This window comes from Colius striatus, chromosome 4 (genome assembly GCF_028858725.1).
Source record: "Colius striatus isolate bColStr4 chromosome 4, bColStr4.1.hap1, whole genome shotgun sequence".
In the NCBI taxonomy this organism is placed as follows: domain Eukaryota; kingdom Metazoa; phylum Chordata; class Aves; order Coliiformes; family Coliidae; genus Colius; species Colius striatus.
In genome coordinates, this window is record NC_084762.1 from 43,979,146 (window position 1) to 44,002,660 (window position 23,515).

The 23,515-nt window shown below is 38.9% G+C and overlaps 1 protein-coding gene across 7 annotated transcripts in view; it reads right to left on the reverse strand.

The window, feature by feature from the left end:
- Positions 1 to 23,515, reverse strand: part of PTPRM (protein tyrosine phosphatase receptor type M) — a 485,902-nt gene that overhangs the window by 1,280 nt on the left and 461,107 nt on the right. For all 7 annotated transcript variants that reach the window (XM_061994840.1, XM_061994837.1, XM_061994836.1 and 4 more), the window contains 9 exons: positions 21,708 to 21,824; positions 16,901 to 17,055; positions 16,466 to 16,601; positions 15,738 to 15,887; positions 15,007 to 15,180; positions 11,726 to 11,857; positions 8,567 to 8,692; positions 6,603 to 6,766; positions 4,377 to 4,512 (listed from right to left, as the gene is read on the reverse strand). In XM_061994840.1, coding sequence (XP_061850824.1) covers positions 4,377 to 4,512; positions 6,603 to 6,766; positions 8,567 to 8,692; positions 11,726 to 11,857; positions 15,007 to 15,180; positions 15,738 to 15,887; positions 16,466 to 16,601; positions 16,901 to 17,055; positions 21,708 to 21,824 — 1,290 coding nt within the window. The remainder of the gene's footprint in view (positions 1 to 4,376; positions 4,513 to 6,602; positions 6,767 to 8,566; positions 8,693 to 11,725; positions 11,858 to 15,006; positions 15,181 to 15,737; positions 15,888 to 16,465; positions 16,602 to 16,900; positions 17,056 to 21,707; positions 21,825 to 23,515) is intronic.

Below are 23,515 nucleotides of genomic sequence, written 5' to 3' on the forward strand. Positions count from 1 at the left end.
GCGCTTTCCAGATCGTAACTTTGATTTTAATGTCATTCATATACTTGCTACCTTTCAGGGCAGGAGTTGCTTACTGTTCCACCTCTCCATGCAGTCCAAACCCATGCCAACATGATTTAGCAGTTAATGGTGATGTCTAAGTTAGGCTCTCAACAGCTCTCATGTTACCCTAGCTAAGTTTTCAGGTGGCAATCCTGTGCTTCAAACACAGACTTGCCTGTTTTATTTGCAACTGCTTGGAAACAAGGCTCATCTCAAGGTAACTCCCTTCTGCCGACATGCAGACCAGCCTGCCTCCTTCACATCTTCAGCGGAACAGAGGCCAATGCTTTTGACTGACCCTCACTTATGCCGCAACTTTAAATGATGCAGTCGCTGACGTCAATTTTGTCTGCGCACGTGTATCCCTCATAGAATCACAGAATCCTTACGGTCGGAAAAGACCTTTACCTCACACTGCCAAACCCATCAATAAACTCAGTCATATCCCTTAGCACGTCATCTATATGTCTTTTGAGTATTTCCAGGGATGTTGACTCTACTACTTCCCTGGGCAGCCCGTTCCAATGCTTAACAACCCTCTTGGTAAAAAAGTTCTTCCTAATCTCCAATTGAAACCTTTCCTGGTGCAAAATGAGCCCATTTCTTCATGGTCTATCATTCATTACTGGAGATAAGACATTGACCCACATCTCACTACAACTCTCCTTTCAGTTAGTTGTAGAGAGCAATCGTTTCTCCTCAGCCTTGTCTTCTTCAGGCTAAACATCCCCAGCTCCCTCAGCCAGTCTTCATCAGACTTGTGCTCCAGACCCTTCACCAGCTTCACTGCCCATCTCTGGACATGCTGCAGCAGCTCAATGTCCTTCTTGGAGTGAGGGGCCCAGAACTGAACACAATATTCAAAGAATGGCCTGACCACCACTGAGTAGAAGGAGACAATCACCTCTTCTGTTCTCACTCTTGCTACTTGCAAGAACTTAGCAGTACTGCAAACACTTAGATGAAGCAAAAAAGCTGGAAGAAATAGTAGGTGCGGGTTCACCGAATCCAAGCATTCTGGTTTCTAAACATTCAGTTTGGAAATATCTGCCAGTTTTAAGACTATTTCTGCCATTGAAATGCCTCTTTCTATTATGCACTTTAATCAATTAATAGCAGATAACTAAGCATGTACTATCATAGAGGAACCACAACAGATTTAAGTAGCTGACAGCACTCAGCCTTCACCTTCCCATCATCTCAAGTAGGAAGACTACAATTAGGCTTCAGATATAGTCTGCTTTTCATTGAAGCAAACATTCTAAAGGATTGACTCTGTACTTGTGATTTTGGGTCACATTTTAGCTGAGAAGAGAGTGCACCTTAACATGTAAGAGACCAAATAATGCTACAACAATAAAAAAGTAGGGACAATTTCTAACTTCTTTGGTTGAGAGCTGTCACTTCAAAAGAAAATAACTCTTAAGTGCACGTATCATCTAAGTTATGAATGAGTTGTATGTGAGGTTTTAAGATCCTGCAGGGTTCCATAAACTGCTTGTGTCTTCTTCAGAATGAGCAAAGAACAAAAAAGAAGAAAGAAGTATTATGTAAATTATTCCTTTTCTGCTTCTATTGCATAAAAATTTCTAAAGAAATGAAAATCATTCCACAACCACATAACAGATCAAAGCAAGAGATCTGCTACTCATCCATTTCCATTTTTCCATGCTTGTTTTATGCTGATATACTGATACAGAAGAATAACTATCATTTTTAGTAAACCAAATACCTGTCTTAAAGAGCAGACATATGTATTTCCCACTGTGTTCACTTATCACTTGATGATGGATGTTAAAAGTGTCTTTAGATTAGCTAGCTTCACAGAGCTTCTATTTTTTTTTCTAGGTCACCTATTGGTAGGTTCAGTAACATCACGAAATGGTTTGGGCATTCTCTAATAGACATTTTGTGATACCAATTATTATCTTTGGATGATAGCTGAAGAATTTCACATATTTCCATATTGTATGGATGTGGTATTCAGATTTTTATACTTGCAGGAAATCCAAAGGTTTCAGTGAAATTAATAGATGAATCTCTAAATATGAATTCCAAAGCTTGCCCTTGCTCTAGTCAGAAAGTTAACAGGTGTTGACAAAACAATCTTGAATCATAGAATGGTAGGGGTTGGAAACTATGCTTTGTGAAATACTGTTATAATTCTGAGCATTTCCTCTTTTACCATGGAATTTTACAGTTTTACAAGGTGAATATTAGTGTTCTCATCTTTCAGATATAGAAACTGAGGCAAAGACACGTTAGTATAAGAAAGGTCATAAAGGATAAAGTCAGTAACAGGATCAAGAAAACAAGTCAAGTGTTCTGATTCTGTTTCATCATGAAACAGTCTACATAGAAACTGAAACCTTGCTGGTTCAAATAGCTGTCCCTACAAAGTATCAGATCAAGACTGAAGATTTGTGGTTTTAACTGCTTTGTCAAGGAATTATGAGGCAATGGGAAAAATTGTGACTGTACCCTTCTTTTCTTCCTTTGTCTGTAAAATAAGGAAAACAATACCGATCTCCTTCACAAGTGCTTTGAAATCTCCTCACGAAAAGGCCTTAAAAAGCCTCGCAAAGCCATCCATGCATTCTCAATACCATCCTCAATTTACTAAAGGTGATTTTTATATTCTAAAATTATACACTTAGCTTTTGATTAAAAAAATTCTCTGCTGAAAAATGGAGACAACTGCCTGACAAACCTATACCTTGAGAACTGTCAAGGAATTTACAGAGAACATTTTCTTCAGCTGTACATGTTCACACTGGTAATTTTCTTTTTATTTCTAGAAAACAAATGAATAAGAGATCAGTGTGTTCTATGGACTTTTAAGCTCTGAGAGAAGGGAGAACAGCAGGCCTGCCAAGTTTCTATCCATACTATATTATCTGACTGAAGGAGGACTTTCTTAATACCTAGGAAATAAAAATGTTTCATTTTCAGCATGATGATTCTCCTCCTGAGAATATAGAACAGAGGAAGAGGAGCCAACTAAGCTACTCCTTCCCACCACTGTGAAAGCTTAATGGTTTCTCACTGATACAAGATTCAGAGTTTCCACATTGCTGGCTCACAGCCCTGTTGTTCTGCTTGTAAACTGCATCCTTGCTTTGTATGACTGGCAACATCTAGCCTTTTTCCATGAGCCTGGCCAGAGCAGGACCTAGGGAAGGATCTGGGATTTCACAGATAGATGAGAGGATTTCAAGATAGATGAGAAGACTGTGATGGAAGGTGTGGTGGGAGATGTTCTTCTATGATACAGAGGAGGTGCAGCAATATGTTGGTTGGAGAATGGGATGGCTTTATCCATCTACACGTGGCCTGAAAGCTTCCCAAGAGAAATCATTCTTTCTGCCTATTCGCCGGTGTGTTTGACAACCAGTTCTTGGTAGCTTATCTGAGAGATGGAGATCCCTCCTAAAATAGCAAGAGACTGGACAAGCTCTGTGAGATGCCTCTTGCCTCACTCTGGACATTGTAGAAAAGATGTTGAAATATGACCCAAACGTGTTTAATCAGAGCTTGGAAAAATTAACTCAGATTGGTTTAGCATTCCTGAATCTGCCCAGATGCTGCTTCCCCCTGCCTAAGATGCTAAATTGAATACAGCTGCCTCTTAAGCAGCCACCTCTACAGCAGGATGTTGTAAAACAGTGTCTCTCAGAGCCCAGGCTTCAGAATAGGCTACTAGGCTACACTCATTTCCAAGTACAGAACTACACACTGGAGTGGAAGAACCTGCTGGCTTAAGCTGTTTTGTAGCTCTTCTGACATAGCAGCTGGCACTTGAGCGATTCTCCATTTATATAAAAAAAAAAGCTCATAAAACACTCTCTAGGAAAATAATTGCACATGGCCCCTTGTTTCTGAACTTCTTTAATCTTTCTGTGAGATAGAGCAACCATAATTAAACGCAATATTCTAGATGTCAAACTGAAATTCATGGCTTTGATAAATATTAGGCGATTAAGCTATTTATAAAATATATAATTTGAAAATCTGGCATTTCATTTTACATAACTATTATTTCTACCATGCAAGGGCTGTTCTCCACTTGGCTCAGCTTGCTAGAAAAGAAAATTAATAAGGATGTTCGACTGAAAGTTTAAAACTCTTAAAAAATTCAAACGAACGGAGACAAAGTCTCCTTGGGAAGAAAGCAGTGTAAAAATACTCTTGTAAGTGAAGTGACTTCATTATCCCCTTTGAAAATGACTTGCTTGCTTTGTGAACAACTCCCACTGCAAATCCTAGAAATCTGATTGAGTCTTCTGAGGAACGGGAACATTTTCTATTTAGCAGTGCAGTTAAAAAGCTCGTACCAGAAGGTCCACCATGTTAGGCTTATTATTCCTCAGTGTCTTCACAGCATGGAATACATCAACAGCTCTCTGATGTCGAAGCATTTCAGAAACAATACTGATTGCACAAAATGTCCCACTGCGGCCACCTCCATTCCTGCAACAAAAATGATAAAATGCTCAGTTACGATTGACTCTAAGTTACAAGTTTGTACAGCACCAGGGATGGCTACAGAAGGCACGAGTTCCAGGACAGAGAAACCACAGAACATTCCTGCCCTTAAAGGTGGCCAAACTCTAGGCAGAACACAATTTTAAATCGGAATTAATGGGCTGAAAGATCTCAAAACTACGATTCAGAACTCATCAGGCTGAAAGCTGGGGGGGAATTGAATGGCTGAGTTTTGTACCACCCTTCAGCAAACAGTTGAGACAGCACAAAGAGGATGCTAGACAATAGAGACAGGGTCCTTTTTAATACAGTTCAATATTCCTTTGCATTTGTAAATACATGAGGTTGCAAGGAGCTTCAGGCCTGGAGATGCTATAGAGAAAGTGTATCTTTGAGTTCTTTTATCTGAAATCCTAGTGCTTTCTTCCTGGAGTCCAAGGCATTTTGGAGGAACAGCACGCGACTTGCTGGAGCCCGTCGTGTAGCGGCAGGTCTGACATGGCAGTAGGTGGTGCTGTGGCATTCCTCTGCCCAAGCCACTCGCTCCCTGACAGACGTTGCTTTTAGAAGTGTCTGTATTCCCCTTCCACCCACAGCACCAGAGGATGAGAACCCAAAGTGACTTGCTAACAAAGCAGCCAGGCACAAATGTTCATATGCATGATCAAATAGAGTATTTAATAATAATTTATCCCTGGTTATTTTTAATCTTTAAGAGAATCTCTTTCTTTCTGGAAACCCTGTTACTTCTACAGCTATTCTAATCAGAAACTTTAGGCTGCACTTCACCAAAAATAATAAACTTAAATAATTACCAGAGTGCAGACTAGTTAGGTAGCAGGTCTTTCAAACCAGCTTTGCAAATGGTTGGTTTTCAAAGGAAGATACAACGTTGCACATCTGTCACATCCAGGCAGTATGAAAAGAATGCTCTCTGCTGCCAAAACATTGCCTGATATTGTGAGACTCTTTGAGATTTTTAATTAAAATAAAGTCATTTAAAAGGATTATGTTAGAGCTTTTTCTTTCTTTACTGCCTGGAAGTGACGCATGTGTGATGTTGTACAACTATTTAATATCATCAGCCACCTCAGAGATAACAGTAATTTGCACTTCAAAAGGGTCTTTTCAGCTAAAGATCTCAAAACATTAATTAATCACACTGCACAATGCTCCTTTGATGAAAGTATTATTATCCCCATTCTACAGATGGGGAAACTGAAGAGCAATGACTTGTTCAAGGTCAGTGATAGTGGGAGTTATTAATACACTCTTAGATTTCCCTCCATCACTAACATTGGGTCCCAACTTTTGACAGTGCGTTAGCATGTGCTTTTCCCATTAGCACGTCCCTTCTCCATCACAGAATCATAGAATGGTAGGGGTTGCAAGGGACTTTTAGAGATCATCTAAACAGATGGCTAGAGGAAGAGGGATGCAACTTCAACTACTGGAGACTTGGTCTCAAAAGATCAACTACTGCTGAGGGCAAACAGCACAGCACGTATAAGTATTAAGCCATATCAAAAGAAGGATGATGACAGAGCAGATGAGAGCCTGCACCAGTGGAGTACAAAGGAGGACAAAAATATATAGCATTATTAGAGAAAGGTAAGGAAATTACAGGCTCATCATAACTGGTCTATCATGCCACTTTTACTGCTGTGTTTTATGTCTGGAAGATGATTTGCCACTCCAATACTACTTATTTCTACAATCCTTATCTGTAGAAATAAAAGGTACATTGTTCTGAAGGTGCTATTTTGATTTCCTCTGAATTAATACACGTTTTCCATTTGCAAAAGTTCCTGGATATCTTTACATAAAATGGAATTAACCTGTACTCACCATCTCTCCACAGCAGTCTACCAAGGGAAAGAGAGGGAAACTCACGAATCTACATGAAAAAATGTGCAATTCCTCTTGTATTCAAAGCTTTTAGATGGGCAGTTTTATCATTCATTCATTTCCAGGTTAGACAGATGCCTCTTCACCTCTTAACAAATATTTTAAAACCTGGCACAAATTCTGTAACAGTATTCCTTCACTTTCTCTCTTCTGCTCCCAGTACTTACAAGCAATGTACAACTGTGCGTCCCTCTCCCCCGTTATATTCTTCCTGCCACTTATCCACTTGGCGGATGAGCTTCAAGAAGGAGCGTTTAGAAACTGGAGTGTCTCTGTACATGGGCCACCCCAGGAACTGGAACTGCTGCACCATCCGATAGCCGTCTTGGGGCTGTAGTTACAGACAACAGGCAGGAAAAATAACAATGTATTTTTTGGTACATAACTTTGATAGCTACATCACTGAGGAAAGTTGTTTAGGGAGATCAGTATGACAAACTACAGATGTAATTTCAACTGGAGGAGTTACGACTTTTCACTTCCAACAGAGTTACTACACAAACAGACTAGAATAGAGAAATGGTAAAGTTGCAGGATCAAGCCAATAATTAATTAATATAATAGTAGGAACTTGGAAGCAAAGAGGGAGGTGCAACACAACTTCAATTATATACTTTTTCCAATATGCTTCAGCATTGTGAAAAATGTTTGCGTACTTCTGTCTTTTTTCATGCGAAAGGTCAAAACCTCTCAAGATATTTTGAAGCAGGAAACATTTAAAAAACCAAATGAAACCTTCAGATGTTTCTGCCTTATAAAAAATCTAACTACATTTTATTTTATAGTGTGCTACTGCAGCAGTCAGAACCCCTCTGGTGAAACATTTCTGAACAGTTGCTTTATGGTGATTTAGAATAAAAAAGGGGCATAGAACAAGTGTTAGTGGCAGAAAATTACAGTCCTTTGAAAAGGGCATAATAAACACACACACGAAAACTGTTTTGGTAGTCTAGGATTTGCTACTTCCACTTCTGTGCAAAGTGAGGGCATTTTAGTGCCAGTTTTAAAACGAGCAATGCACGGAAGTGTTGACATGACAGCTTTTTTTCTTTTTCTAGAGTAAGAGGTTATAGAGAGGATGTAGGATTAACAAGATCAGGGAATAAACCAAAGTGAGTACAGCATTAGATATGTTCTTCAATGGGCTTTGTCTGCTTTATGTCAAAATACTAAGTCCTGGTTGAACTCTTTCAGCTGATGGCCCCTATTCCCCACACACATTAGTCAGACCCAGTGCCTGCTAAAGCTCACATTAATGCTGCTGAAAATCTTGGGTTTTGTTGTCATATTTACTGCAAATGCAAAGCCTTCATAAGTATGTTCAAGAAAGACCTTGAAGCTTACAATCTGCTACCCTATTTGGATATTTGCATGGTTTTGGGTGTGTTTTTAGGGCCTTTCACTGTCATAAGAGCTAACGGATCTCTGGGCAGCTCTCGACCTTTTTCAGCAGGGAATACTGCCTTATTCCCAACTATGGCTCTTCGGTGATCACTACTAGTCCTTTGCAAAGTACCCTTCATCCAGACGGGAAGAGGTGCCTAGTCTGTGGTGTAATCTTTTTTCACTCAGCTTGAAAGATATGTCTCATGTAGCCTTCTATCAACTCAATGGGAGCATAAAAGCTGGATATGAGAACATACTTGTCCCTCTGAAGTGCCTACATATATTATAAAGTGTGATTACTGGGACAGGATCTTCACTAAAAACCCAGGAGTGGTATTGAAAAACATGCTTAGTATTGGTGCACAGCTTTCCTCGCATGACACAAGATACAACACGCAAGATGGCTAATTTCAAACTATTGAAAACAGCACTGATTTTGGCATTTCTTGGCTACCATGCAATCTGAATACTATATTTATTTCATTTGCATTTAACACGCTTCAGATATGCATGAAAAGATTTTTTTTACTCTAATTAGACATAGAAGGCTTTTCTTCTCACGGATTCTCATGGTGTGACTCAGTATTGCACCATTGCTTTCAAACAAGTAAGCTGAAAAGTGAGAACGGGAGTTTACGTCAGTTTAGCTTTCATGGGTTTTTTGGGTTGTGGGGTTTTTTTTTGTGATCTGAGTAGATTCAATTCATCTACTGAGACAGGACTGCTTTGCAAACTACATCCTTACTCTGGCAGCATTATAAATTCGGAATATCCGGCTGATTATGTCTTCCTCTAAATCGGCTGACACAAACTCCACTTGAATAGGACCATGCCGGTGTACTCCATTTTCAGGCCAGTACTGAGGACACAGCTACAGAAGACACAAAAGAGCACAGTTAATCACTTTGAACTTCATGCTGCCTTTGATATACTTTTCTAGATTTTTTGTTTTGTTACATTTATTACTGAAATTCTCACACAACATAAAATACACTGTGCACCACCATCTACCATTCTCAGTACTCTGCTTTTACTTGTGTGGAACAAGTTTAAACAAATCCCTTTTCACTTAACTGAACATGTTGCCGCTAGCTCTCGTTATTCTCTGGTATTTGGAGTAACATATTTCTTACACTCAACATCAATTCTGCAATGCATTATAACCAGACAGGGAGATGCTGTCAAATATTACCATTCCTTGGAGACGGTGTGAAGCCTAAAGACCAAAGGCGTGGTGTTTCTGACTGTCCTGAAAAGGTGGTAATAATTCAAGCTACATATGAATGTGTGCTTTATGCTATGAAGGGTGCATAAAAAACTCAGGACCTTCACATCTATTTCACCCATGACTGATGGGCGATGATACTGGCTAATGTCAGCATTGCTTTAAATTTTTCAACAACTGCTCAATTTCATCTTACGAATGTCACCTGAAAATAGTAATTATGCTTTCTTTACTGCTCAGTAAACATTACTTCTAGATATCTAAACACCACAAAGTAATATTACCATTATCTTGCACGGTTTTAGTGTATAATAATATGGCTTAATCTAGGAACCAATTATCATCTGTGTTAATACTCTGAAGATTAAATCAACACTTTGCAAGGAGGTTTTTGAAGCTGAACTATGCTTGTCCATTTTTTTTTCATAAAAGCTGTAATGATTTTTTTTTTGTTTCCTGGGATATTTAGAGCAGTTGAAGCATGTAGCTTTTGCAAGCATTCACCAAAATTAAGTATGAATTTGTGAAATTTTGTTTGCTTGCAGAAGCATTGATATCATATTTGGAACTTTATTTCATTCAGTAAAACAGCTGTGGTCTCCATTCTGCTGCATTGCTGTTGGTGATCCAGAGCTGAGCTGACAAATCACATTTACTCCAGATGTTGTTTTGCATTTCTTATAACACTTAGTCCTCAACAAAGCTGTTTAGAGATGACTACATTTTAGGAAACATAATCATTTACTATACCAATTAAAAAGAGAACAGGGTCTGATTGGCAGGAGTCCACTTTAACAAGTTAAAAGCAGAAATTTCAAGAAGGAAAATATAGTTTAATTTATTTTGCACCCCTTCAACCCCCCCAAGATTTGGTCTGCTGAGCAAATTATTATCTGAATGTTGTCTAAGTCTTACACAAATTTTTATTATGGAATATGCTAGTGTTCAGGATAGCAAAATACAATGCATACAACTAATGCAAATGGCGATGCTCAGATCATTTACTATGTGCACATTTTAGTACACATCTTTCAAACACAAAGGAATACTGTTCTAGCAGGTCTTTGAAAAATGTTCAAGTAATAATAACCAGAGCTGTTTGCTAGAGCTGGTTTCGGGAGCCAGGATTTTCAAGTTCTAAAGAAACCAACAGCACTTAAGGTTGTGCATTTTACATGCATGTGATGCTAGTGACTCTTTAAGTCAGAGTCACTGTGAAGAGTTGAATTTCATTTCCCCATAGAGCATTACAATCCACATAAATTGTAATATCTAAACAGAACTGTAAACACTCCATATATACACAAGTAATAACGATAACAGTAATTATTAATGAACCTGAATGTAACACGCCTTTTTAATAAGCCCTGCCCTCTCTCCACTTATGTTTGCTCCGAGGGTTTTGAGATTTATTCCTAATGAAAAGACTGTTACTCACATTAGAGGCAAAAGGTTTAACATACTGCAGAGGCAGGTGCATTAACTGCATATCCCAATAGCTTTCAAAAGCCTGGGAGGCTAATAAAGGCTTGAAATAGCCAATGCACTACTGTAAATTAAAAACACGGCCCACAAATTAAAAAAAAATCTGTTCAACAGTCCCTAACAGTTTCACTCCCTTGAGTCTTTTCTTATTCACTCAGAAAATAATCTTAGACTCATGAATAAAAGTTTTGTCTTTCATTGCAGTTTTTCTCCCAGTAGACAGTTAAGGGCTTGGAATCAGAAATTCAGTCTTTAAAATGGTGTGTGGAATTTCTACACATTCTTTTGAAAGACAAAATAGAAGATTAATATGTTTTAAAAACAAAATCCTCACGTTAAAAGGAAATAAGAGAAAACATTTTTCTAAGTATGTGTAATACTCAACAAAGCTAAAAAGTCTCGTGGTCATACCAAGAATAAAAATGACAAGCAGTCTGCTATAAAAAACAACAATTAGTCCGGACTGATAATTAGCAAATACTTAGAGTTTAAGAATCCAGATTACCACCATGATAATCCAGTAGCTGTCTGGAACCAATGTTTGTTGGTACCAAGGAAATTGTACAAGTGTAAGAACTTGGAATTGTGTAGTTGTGAGTCAGGCTCTGGGACACTTAGTGATTAATGCTAGTGCTTAAACTGCCAAACCAGTAGCTATGGTTTTCCAGTTTTCTAAAGAACGTGTACAACAAGCACAACCCTTTTGTAAGGTAATTACAATCTCCCATATGTTTCTTGCCCTGTTTTCTCTCTCAGAGGATGCTTTGCCTCCAATCTTGTTTAGTTCCTATCTCCCTGCTAACAATGCCATTTTATGCCAAACATAACAGGAGATTTTCACGCTGGGAACACCTATCTCCTGGCAAGCAGACCAAGGTCATTGATCTGTTTCAGGCAGGCTAATGAATAGCTGTTGGCTTCTGTTTATGATTTTTTTGGCTATCATTAGCATGTTTCAGACTTGAGTCAGAATTCCACGACCACAGTTTTTGGTGTGCATTAAGATTTTGGTGGAGAAGCTGCTGATGGTCTGATTTATTCCTCTTTCCCTGTGTGTATCTGCAAGCTAGAAATCAATTTTTTAGTGTGTTGGTATTTAATGTTGTTTTACGAAATTAATTATGTCCTAAAGCTGTTCTGAAATGCTGGGGCACTAGTAGTCCCGTTTTAAGTGGAGCAGTTTTCTGGACTTACTTGTGCAGGATCCACATCATTCAGCATAACTATTGAAGTGCAGTGATAATCTAGGACCAATCTCCAGAAATCTTTGACAGTATTTGGTAAAGGATGCTGCGTAACTATAAAAGCTGATGGTTGCTTGTAGCTCTGCAAAGAAATAATGAGATACTGAGAAGAATGTTAAGTGATAAAAAAATCAATTTAGCAGAATGCCAGTCACAGCCTCAAAACTTTGGTACTGAAAACATTATTTCTGTTTTCTAGACAATTAGTAGATTATTTTCATCTCTTTTCTGAGATCTTATATGCTTCAAAGTTAATAAACTGCATTTGGTCAGAATGTAACTTCTGCAGACATTATATTTGTCAAATGTATTTTATGCCACAGGCATAGAGTAAATTAATCAGAGACTTTTGTGTCCAATGCAACTCCTACAAAATTCTGAGCAACGGTTCTGTTTTGGGCTGTAAATGGACAGATTAATCTTGTTTCTCTGCACTTAGCTATTAATTTGAATGATGCCCATGGAAGGAAATGTCTAGTTATTTTTCAGAAATATTATTGAAATTCTGGTTTATCTGACAGCAGTGAGGATACCCAAGGGATGAATTTAAGTGCTCTTTGGGGTTTTAGTATCAGAGTATGTCATTGACTGAGCTATCTGGTGGAACTGTTCCATTCTGGATCTCATACTAGCATTTTCCCCTTTATCCTCCTGCACGTTGAAAGCTAGCATGGCCATACTGGGGCAAATTGTTGGGAGTAGTTGTTGCTGATTTCATTATGGAGGGCAGGGAAGCCTCTACGTGCCTTGAACTGAAGCATCTGTACCACGACAGAGAAACAATTTGATCAGCCATTTGCATTTTTCTTTCAGAGACGGTCCCTGAAGAGACCACAGAACATGTATTTTGTGGTACAGACAAAGACATGCAAGACTTCAGTTCTTTTGTTTGGTTTCAGCAAACTCCAACCAGCAGGTATCAATGCTGCTGGTACACTAGTCAGCTGCCTTCTATCCTACTAGTCTTGTCTTGCTGGAAGTTGCATGCAGATGAGACACGTTTGAAGGGCTCTCCATTACTCCTTCACTTCACCAAACAGTGTCTTAGGGAAAATCATTCTTAAACCCATTCTAATATTGAAAAATGAAAATTATTCTTGCAATACCTTTTGCTTTAAGTGAGCTCTAAAGGCTAACATGAGGTGATCCGACTGCATCTCAACTGATGCAAGCAGAGAGAGTGAAATCACACAAAAACTGTGTGGTTTTGTGTGATTTCACAGAATCACAGAATGGTCAGGGTTGCAATGGACCTCTAGAGACCATCCAGTACAACCTCCCTGCTAAAGCAGGTTCAACTCAATCAAGTCACACAGGAACATGTCCAGGTGGGTGTCGTGGTTTTGCCCAGCCGAAACCAAGGGGAAAAAAAAATGCAACTCCTCCCCCTCCTGGTGGAACATGGAGGGGATCCAGAAAAAAAAGTAGAAGAGCCTGTGTAAGACGAAATAAGAACAATTTACTAGGGGAAAGTTGAAGAGGAACAACTATAACAAAGATAAGGGGATATTACAAAGAAAACTGGTGAGTGACGCAGCTGCTCACCACCCGGGACCCAACCTAAGCGACTGCTCTGGACTGGCGACTGAGAAACCGTGACCCCGGAAGGAAGCTTCTTCCGGCCAGCCCCCACCTATACCCTGGGCATGACGTTAGCATGGTATCGAATACCTGCTGGCCAGCCTGGGTCAGCTGTTCAGGCTGTGCCCTTTCCTGGTTCCTCATGGCAATTAACTCTATCCTAGCTCAAATCAGGACAGTGGGTTTGGAAACCTCCACAGAAGGAGCTTCCACCACTTCTCTGGGCAGCCTGTGGCAGGGCACCCTCACCTGTAAAGAAGTTTTTCCTTGCGTTCAAGTGGAACTTCATGTGTTCCAGCTTGTGCCTGTTACCTTTTGTTCTGACACTGGGTGCTACAGAAAAAAGACTTGCTCCATCCTCTTAACGTCTGCCCTTTTTAGACATTGATAAAGTCATCATCATCATCTTGCCTGCTGGAGATCGAGAGTTTAGAAAGACTGACAAATGTCTGCTCGTGCCTGGCTACTGCAGGAGCCTGGCTAAGGCACTTCACGTGAAAAGCAACCCAGATCACGTAACCCCTTAAGAGTCTTTTGCCAAGACACGCTTTTGGATATAGCTCACTGTTTCAACAGTGAAGAAGGGAAGTGTTTCCAAAGCAAATACTGAGGTGCTGCTCTTCCTGAGCACTACTTAATTTACAGAACAAAACAATACAGAACTTTTCAGGAAAGAAGACAATGTAATGGCAAGGTTGCAAATTGCAGATCAAGGAAGCTCCATTCTAATATGAAATGTCATTGACCTACTGTGAGAACCTAGAGAAGTCACCTAAACTTTTGTTCTCGGTTTCTCTACACAGATAAACAAAAATATACCATTCTATGATTCTATGATATAATGCACCTACCTTTTCATTTAAATGTTTTGAACTCAGGCTTATTTTAGAAAAATGCTTTGAGAACTTAGAAAGAAATAAATGCAAAAACTGCTTAAAATGTTACTAATCTAGCTTCACTTTTCAAAAGAGTCCATTTACAATGTGTTCATTCTTTACTAACCTCTGTTTTCTTCTTGTTTGTGTGTTCAACAACTGTAATTACTCTAAATTGTCAAAGATAGGCTATAAATATCTACTGACTGTAAAGGCAGTTTAAATGTGTTTTACTGATATTCTATTAACAGGGTTAGAATTACCGTAGATGCATTAGAAAAAAAATTCACACACAGATGAAGAGGAACCATTAATTCAAACAGAAATAAACAGAAAGACTGAAATAATGGCTTGTGTATTATCTTGTGCTGACAGATGATTTTTTTTTGGGTTAATTACTGTTTAAATTAGAAACAAAGGGAACTGAAATATTGCTGCAAACCTTATTACCCTATTTAACTGCCTTAGTGTCTTGATAGGTAACTTTTTTTCCTAGACTAGATGGTTAAAAATTGAAGCACTAGGGAGAATTCCAGACACATTTAACTTATCAAAACTCTCTGACTTGCTATCTGAGCATGGCTTTGGATCCTTGGATGTGACATAATGTATGTGGGGATTCTAAATGTACTTGGGAGTTTAAGGATTTTGTGCCGTGTTTTGGCAAAACAAGCTAGAAGAATTCCAGTCTTCCGCTGACTCTACAGCATGGCATTGCTCAGTTTGGAGGGCTGCTTATTCCCTTTTTATTATTAATGATGTAGTGGAAACTTACATCCATCAGTGCAGCATTAATGTAGTTACTGCTCTCCCCATCTATCGTTATGAGGAAAGGCAGGCATCTGTCTGGAGGCAAAACATCCATACAGCGATTTTTTTCATGGTTTCGTGGTAGAAGTGCTATGCTGCAGTCTTCTACACGCAGTGTCGGAGTCACCATATTTAAAGTCTTTCAAAAAGAGTAAACAATACAACAGAAAAATTAACACAGCAGTGAAAGCATTCCCAAATATTTAAGAATAGATCATCTCAGCATTCAGTTTCAGTGGGAATCAATATGCAGAGAAACGAAAACACATCACAGTCAGCAGGGTTTGGAAGCAAAAAATCCTGAAAGCACGTAGATCTGCAAAATAATCTCAAAGACAGCTGCAGAGTAACCTGCCTTCTGGAGAAAGGACAGCAGAAGGAATCAACATACCTCCTCCGAGTAAAAAAGATTTTATTACTACTCCATTGCACCCTTTCTTGGTTTTGCCTAATTTAACAGAAATTAGTGACATAGAGTCACAGAATCTTAAACCTTGAAAGATCATCTAGCCCAAACCCCTTGCCAGAGCACGACCACCTAGAGTAGGTCACGATGTGTTAATTTCTTTTTTTTTTTTGCAGTCTTTCACTCCCAGACCTGGTCCAAAATTCACACAATTATGGGCAAGCAGTTAAGTCAAAGTCTTTAGCATAGCTGAACTGTATAGCTTCTAGGTAATGCTAGCCACAACTTACCCTGAACTCCTCTTTGATCTGGCTGGAGTTAGTCTGAGGATCCAGTTTATTCATTTCATAGTAAACAGATCTAACTTGAGAAGCTGGAATAGATGTGTCCCCACAAAGACAGGCTTCCAGGATAGCATCATGGATGAATACATACTGTTCCTGGTAATGCAGTTCAAATAATTACTGACATAGAGAGCATATGCAACTAATACGGTTGCCAATAATTCTTTTTGACTTTCCCAGCACTGAGGCAAGACCAGAAGGAACAACATCCACTCATAAAACTTTATCCCACTCATTTAGAAATCAATACAGAAGGATTGACTCAAACTAGTTACAGGATCAAACAGAAGTGCTGCAACACTCCATAGTAAAATTCAGAGTCTTTCTGATTTCACCATTCCTTTGCAGAGTTTTGTACATGCTATCACATAAGTAAGCCTCAACAAGACGTACTCCAAAACGACTTCCTCTCCTCCCTGGAGAGGAAACAATCATGACTTTCCACCTTCCCCCCCCCCCAAAAAAAAAAAAACAAAACTATTGTGAACTTAGGCAACATAACTGCACTTATTTGAGCAGTGGCTCTTCAGGTTTGTGTGTGGATTATTTTCTGCATATGATTGAATAAACTTTGTTCTGGATGGTCCCAATCACAAAGGGGATCTAGTTTTATGGGCTAGAGGAACATTCTTCCTTGAAAAACATAAGGCAGTGTTCCAGTAGATTAACAATACCTCAGTCTGCACCATGTTAACTCTCCGAGATCGAAGCTCTCTCACACAATTGTATATGTCTACCACACCTTCTCTTTCTGCCATATCTAGCATGATGTCAATAACAATGAAGCATCCAGTTCTGCCAGCACCAGCACTGAAGTAAAAGAAGAACACAGTTAATATTTAGCAGTGTATTGGAAAATGAAAAGTGTAAGGGTTCATTTTGCAAGTATTTTATCAGTGAGATGATTACTGAAACTGAGCCTTGCATTTAGGCATTTTCGGGATTTCAGACTCAGTTTTTACATACTTGTTTATATCGTAGGTATTACGTTATCGTGGGTAGAGGTCCAGTGGCTTCAGCAACTTGCATGGTGACTTCACAGTACAGAAGAACCAAAAGCAAGTCCTCTGTTTAGTGGACAGTGCTACCTACCTACCTGTTCTACCTACCTACAGTGAACAACCAGAGGGCCAGCATTTGGTGGGCTCTTGGATTTGACCTGCCGTACAAATCCCAGCAGGCCCGTTGCATGATATGGCACACCATGGTCTGGCCAGCCAGTGAAGTGAAACTGACGGATTTCTCGGATCTCATGAGCGCCTCTCTGTTGAAAAGATAAGGGTTGAAAAAGAAAAACAAGCTGTAATGTGAAAGAAATTGGATGAAAGGCCTCATAAGAATGCACCTTCAAGAGCCCGAGACTTGCTGAAATGTGTCTACACCCGACCAGTGCAATCTGTACAGATTGTTGGGAGAGCTTTCTCATAGCAGGAAAGTAAGTTCAAAGGTTACATATCCACTGGTTTCAAAGCCATTCAACAAAATTGAGTAATTTAGCACTAGGTTGGCTAGAAACTTTTAGCAACAAGATAGATGTGCATCTCTATATTTAAACAGTGGGTTGCTTTGAAAATGGTGGCCTTATGATGCATGCCATGATCACAGAACAGGTCAGCAGCAAGGTCATGAACATACAGCACAGATGACATTTTTCCCCCACTGCTCTCCACAGGAGTTCTGCTGCTGACTTCAGGGAACTACAGCTTCAGCATAATTTTCCTTATCATTTGTCTCCTTCATTGGTCTGAAAGAAACAGCTGAATAGCAAGAAACCTTTTTGCACCTCCAATCATAGGGGCTGCATTTGTAGCCCTCTGCATGCTCACCCTTCAAGTGATTTGCCATAGTCTACAAGGACTTGGATACGGTGAGACAGGTATGAACGAGAAGCCGATTGTGTAAGTAATTTCCCATGTGACTTTCTGGAGCAGTCTGTTATATTCTATGATTAGTGGTGTGCATGCTAAGTTTGATTTTCTTAGGGCTTGTATTTCCCCTTCCCCCACTAAAAACATAGCTGCTAGTATTTTATTCTCATTAGAAATTCACAGGCCAGAGGCCATCATACATATTTCATAAGCAAACAGCAAAATTATGACATATCATTTCTACACTGGACTAAATGTCAGTGATATTAATAACTTTTTACAGTTTATAGTTTTTCTTCTTAAAGATATATTTCCTGTTTTGAGCTGGTTTGTATATAGAAGGTCTAAATCTCTTTGCATAATGAAGTAACAACAAACTTCCTAATTTTTGTCAGCATGCAAGCTGGAAGAGTCTGGGATTTTCAGTGGCTGAGAAATTTTGGCCATCTCAGTGCTACATGACTGGAGTGGACTTGCTGTATCTTACAGCATGATAGCTCAGGCTGGAGATCTGTGGAGACTGGGCATGTGCTCAGAGGAATATCTACACTTGTCTCCCTCAGAAACTGTGACTCAGAAAAGCAGGCAAAGGAGAAGATGAAAAGCATATGAGACACTGGTGTAGACTGAGATCACACCCTTGCAATAAAAATGATCTTATATCCTAAAAAACAATTTAAAAGCATATGGAAACCCAGGAACAGGCAAAGTAATTTGCATATCAAGACAGTCTAGGAAATGCATTGAAATACAATTTGGTGTCTGTACTCTGGTGAATTTAGAGTATGTTAGTTAACACATCTTTTTGCTACTGTAAGCAAGGCCTCCAACTCTGTAAACAGATGTGAGTGGGTGGAGTATTCATGTCCCAAACACTTTTATATGGCTCATAACAACTGCTCACAATCCTCCAAGAAACAAAGATCCCATATAAAAAAATCAATACCACCATCATACAAACTGAGGACAGAAACGAGCGCCCCACACAAGTTCTTCATGCTGTATGCAGCCTTGGCTTTCAAGCAATTTACAAAAAGTAAGCTGCCCCTCCAAAATGTGGTGCCCAGAAGTTGTGCACATCAAGGTATGCCCTGTGTATCTTGTGCATTAGTTTTGAAAATGCTGTCTGTCATGTTGACTGCATTTTTGTCTATCACTGGCAACACTCAGCTACTTAGAAAAGGTTTTGCATATAGGGTACTTTTATAATGTGTTTCCTTATTATATCTACAAAAGAATGATTTTCATGTCTGTAGCTTCCCTGCTGGCTTCTAAACCCTAAATAGCAACACAACTGCATGAATCATAAAAGCATATGCTCAGCTTGGGAAGACTATTTTTTTACCTTTTCTTTCAGCTGAAGCAAACAGAAAATGGTGCACATTGCTAACAAACCCTTGGATGTTAAAAACTGCTACAAATACTTACGGTGCTGCTGTATGTTACTATCTGAGTGATTCATCCGAGTTAACTGTTGTGCTGCAAAGGAACTGCTTGCTCCAAAGGAACTGCCCATGCACACAATGTAAAGTGTATCTAGGAAGTGGCACTCTAATAGAATTACAGTGTAATTTTGGGTTCAACTTTCTTAGCGTTATCCTCCCACTCCTCAATGATTACAAAACAGCCATTAAAAGAACAAAAAAGAGGGATGAAGATCACTTTATCTCCAAACAAATCAACTTCTAAACTGCATTTTAGGAGCAGGTATGAGATCTTCATCACAAATAACATCTAAAGATAGTCAGAAGAGACCTCTGGAGGTCTACAGTACAACGTCCCACTCAGAGTGGGTCTATGACTAACACTAGATCTATCTCACTGAGTACTAATGACCTCCAAAAATGGAGATTACACAACTTTTCTTCTGGGTAATCAGCACTGCACTGCCCTCCTCCTGAAAGTTTTTCCAGTGCAGGCTTTCCATGCTGCAACTTCTCAGCCATTGCCCCTTGTTTTGCCATCCATTACCATTGACAAGAAAGAGAATTCAGTGTCCCATATTTTCTAAACATCTTCAAAGTAGTTACAGGCTGCAATCATGTCTCCCTTACCCCTCCTCCCTATCTCTACTACACTGAACAAGGCTAGTTCTTTGAACCTCTCCTTGCAGCTCATATGTTCTATATCCTTCACCATCTTGGATGTCAGCTGCTGCCCCCTGTACTGACAAATGGGGTTAGTCCATCTAAGGCATAGAACTTCACATTTTTCTTTGTAGAATTAATTAAGTTTCTGTTGGCCAAATCTTCATGTTCTTTGGAACTGAGGCTCCAATGTTCAGCATTTCAACACCCTGCTGCACTTAGTATTATCTGAAGATTTGGTTAGGGTGCTCTCTGTCTCATCACGCAGCTTGTCTTAGACAGACTGAAAACTATCTATCACAGTAGATCAGAAATACAAGCTTGAGAGAACTATGGTGGAAGAGATGTACAAACTTTACTTCCAGTACCACTGGAAGAGTTAAAAATTGTGGGAAATCATGTAAAAACAAATATACTTTATTCAAGCTACACTGACATTGCTTTTAGAGGCTTTCTGAAAAGCTACCAATTATTAAAAAGCAGTCTCTAAATTAAATCTTTTCAGATGGAGATTTTTTTTTTTTAAGAAATAAAATGTTTAGTGCCTTTTATCTCTATCTGTTCTAATGCACTTATTCAAGACAGTTTGCTTATGTTCAACTGTAAAATCCTCTAGGTCTTTTTTTCCAGTCCCAGCTAAGAAGTGAAAAGCTAACATCAAAGCATGGGCTTAAAATTTGCAGAATAGAAATCAACCAGAGCTGCTTCTACTTCAAAGTGTAGTCACCGTTTCTCATCTGTTTATTAAAAATATCTAAATGCAAGGAAACAACAGTCTTGAATGAATTCGATGTACAGTATGTATAATGGTAAACACAATATACAGTATTTCAGTTCATCCAAACTGCATAATTCTATTATCATTACCCTCAGGTTGCTGTATTGATGCATATTTAAGCACTAGAATGAAGAATAAAACAAGAAAGAAAACGAATTCCTTTGTTCCTGCGGATGTATGTACAGAGACCTTGTTAGGTCGTCTTTTTGGCAGTTTCATCTGCCTGGGTGCAGGATTCTTTGATGCTAAAGATTATGTTCTTCGAAGCCATAATTGAATACTATTTCATCATTAGAGAGAACAGGTATATCACAGGTACTGCAACTAAATAAAAAGATGTTTCTAAGCTAATTAGTTGAAAATGTACTCCTGGTGATACTTAGAGCAGAGTACTTCTGTGCACCATTAGAAATACCAAGTCTTCCAAAGAGGCCCTTTCCTTGTTCAGCAACTCAAATGAGTCTTGATACATACAATTAAAATGCTTCTGTCCTTTAATAAAGTCTGAATAAATCCCTTGAATTGACACAGAATGCATGACACACCAGCACTGACTGATGCTGCTTGTTCTCCCTTCCAGTGCTTCCCTAATTGTATGTTGTCCATACATTGTAAGTTCTTTGGGAGAGCTACAACCTAGTAAACATCAAACAAATGCAAGGTGTCATTCTAATAAACAGTCACACAACATGCTGATTGGATCTCTTCATATAGATTCCACATGAAAAGTGAAATTGCCTTGAAAAGAAAATTAGTTTGTTATAACCATGTCTCTGCATCCCAGGAACATACTGGCCCAATAGATTCTCTACCATGGGCTTCTGAATAATGGTGCACGCAGCCTCTGGTACAGACAGAAAATGATTGTGGGGAACATGAGATGGGAAAACGGCATGAATGTCTTTTTCAATTGATTGCTGAGAGGGAGGCTTCGATTTCTCCCAGGCAAGGAACACCATTTTTTCTAACTCAAGCAGGCACCAGCAGTGATGGAAAGTGCACAAAAGTTGTTGTGTTTAAAGAAAAACACAGTTTACCATAAGAGGGCGGTAGTAGTTTACCCAAAAAATAGCTACAAAACCGGGATGTCAGTCAAGAGATTTAACTTTCCCGTATTGAATCTGTACAGAAGTTATTCAGGCAGATATCACTGTATTTAATAAAATGGAATTTGGAAACTTACCTTTTCTACTGCAAACGTTCGAATCACATATTCAGCCAGGAGCTCTGTTTCTATTAGGGTGACTTTAATGTCTTTATATATTTCTGTGTCATCTGGCCAGTATTTGCAGCATTTGACCTTTAAAGAATACAAAAGCAATTAAGGTTAATTTATTTTAGAAGGTTCATACTGAATCCATTCTATATTTTGTGCAATGATTTCTGGTTTAAAATGCAATCATGTGCAAAAAAGTCATATTTTGTGCAAATGGAAATGATTAATGTTTAAGGGACATTGAAGTAAGACAAATTTGTATGGAGCACAAGGGATATTTATACTATGCATAACTCAGTTACAGTAACTGTTAATTTCCTCTGCTTTCCAACACAGGGTGTGCCCAGAAGGACAAGCAGCACCAGAAGGTTTTTTTCTCCAACCTCTAGTTGGTGATTTGTCTCAAAAATATCTTCCTACCTTCTAAAACGAAAATATGTTTTTCAGACAGGAAGGACCTTCTCTACTATTAGAAACATATGTTTTCTCAGATTCACTTTCCAAAAGAACTCATGAGAGGTCAAATGTCAAAACTCAACACTTGAAGTCAAGAGATGAGTTTTATGCCTGGGCTTTAACACCAATTCACCAAATGACCCCAAACACCATGGTGGGATTCACTTCACTTAGCTCAAAGATGAGAAGTTTGAATGCCTTATTGAGATGCCTTTTTTTTTTTGTTAACTATGAAAAGAGTCTAGAATTTGCCTGTTTGGCTTTTTGATGGCTAAGGTTAGGTGAGACGAACTCCCGTTTTCCCCATCTTGACTCCACTAGGCTTCTGGAGCTTGCATTCTTGGCAAATTCATCCTGGATACGGAGATGGAAAAAAGGTGGGTTTTGTGAACTGTATTTCAGATTTTCTGAGCCCTGGTGTGATCTAGGTGGGATGGACTTCACAGTATTTAACATATTCAGACCTGCGCTATTATTCTGCTATTTTTTACAGTGGGTGGTTGTGGGGATTGTATATGATGATGTAGATAAAGACTTAAGAATTTTCTTCTTCTTCCTATTGGTGTGGACAACATGGTGGGTGGGGAAGCTAACGTATTATTTACACCTCCCTCTTGTATTCTGTTCTATCATGGTAACAGCTATGCTATTGCCACTGCATCTGGCCATCATCCAGTAGAGCAGTATGTGCTAGGAGTAGCATCTGTTATACATATGCTGCATGGAACAGTTTTTCTCTCACTGAAGGGAAAATTTAAAATGGATCTTTTGATACACATAAATCTACTGGTTTACTTAAAAATACACATAAATGGGTTGGGTAAAGAACCCAAACACTTCAAATTTTCAATGTTAAACTATGAAAAAAAAAAATAAACTTCACAACTAGAAGAGTATTTCTCAAACTCATTTTCATGCCAAAATATTTGGATTATTATCACATCTAGTCTTGAGCAAAAGGTAAAACTGACGAACATGTCTATAAGCACACAGTGAGAACTGACATGCATGATTCATGTGAATTATATATACAAACCCCAGGTTCAGTATATAAAGGATTACACAGTGAGTCAAACCTTGTCCTGTCAGGCAGAAGAAAATACTTTCCTCAGAATTTGTTTCAAGTGACATAGCAGATAATCACGTATAACTCCTCTTTATTATCTGGACAGAAGACAGATCTTGCCTCATCAAGACAGTATCATTAGATGATAAAACAAAAAGTTTTTCCAGTCAGTACTTCTGATCTGTTTCCCTGACTCTTTATCAGGATGAAACTTAAATCTGAATAGAACTGAGTTGAAGATCTGGAAGAACAC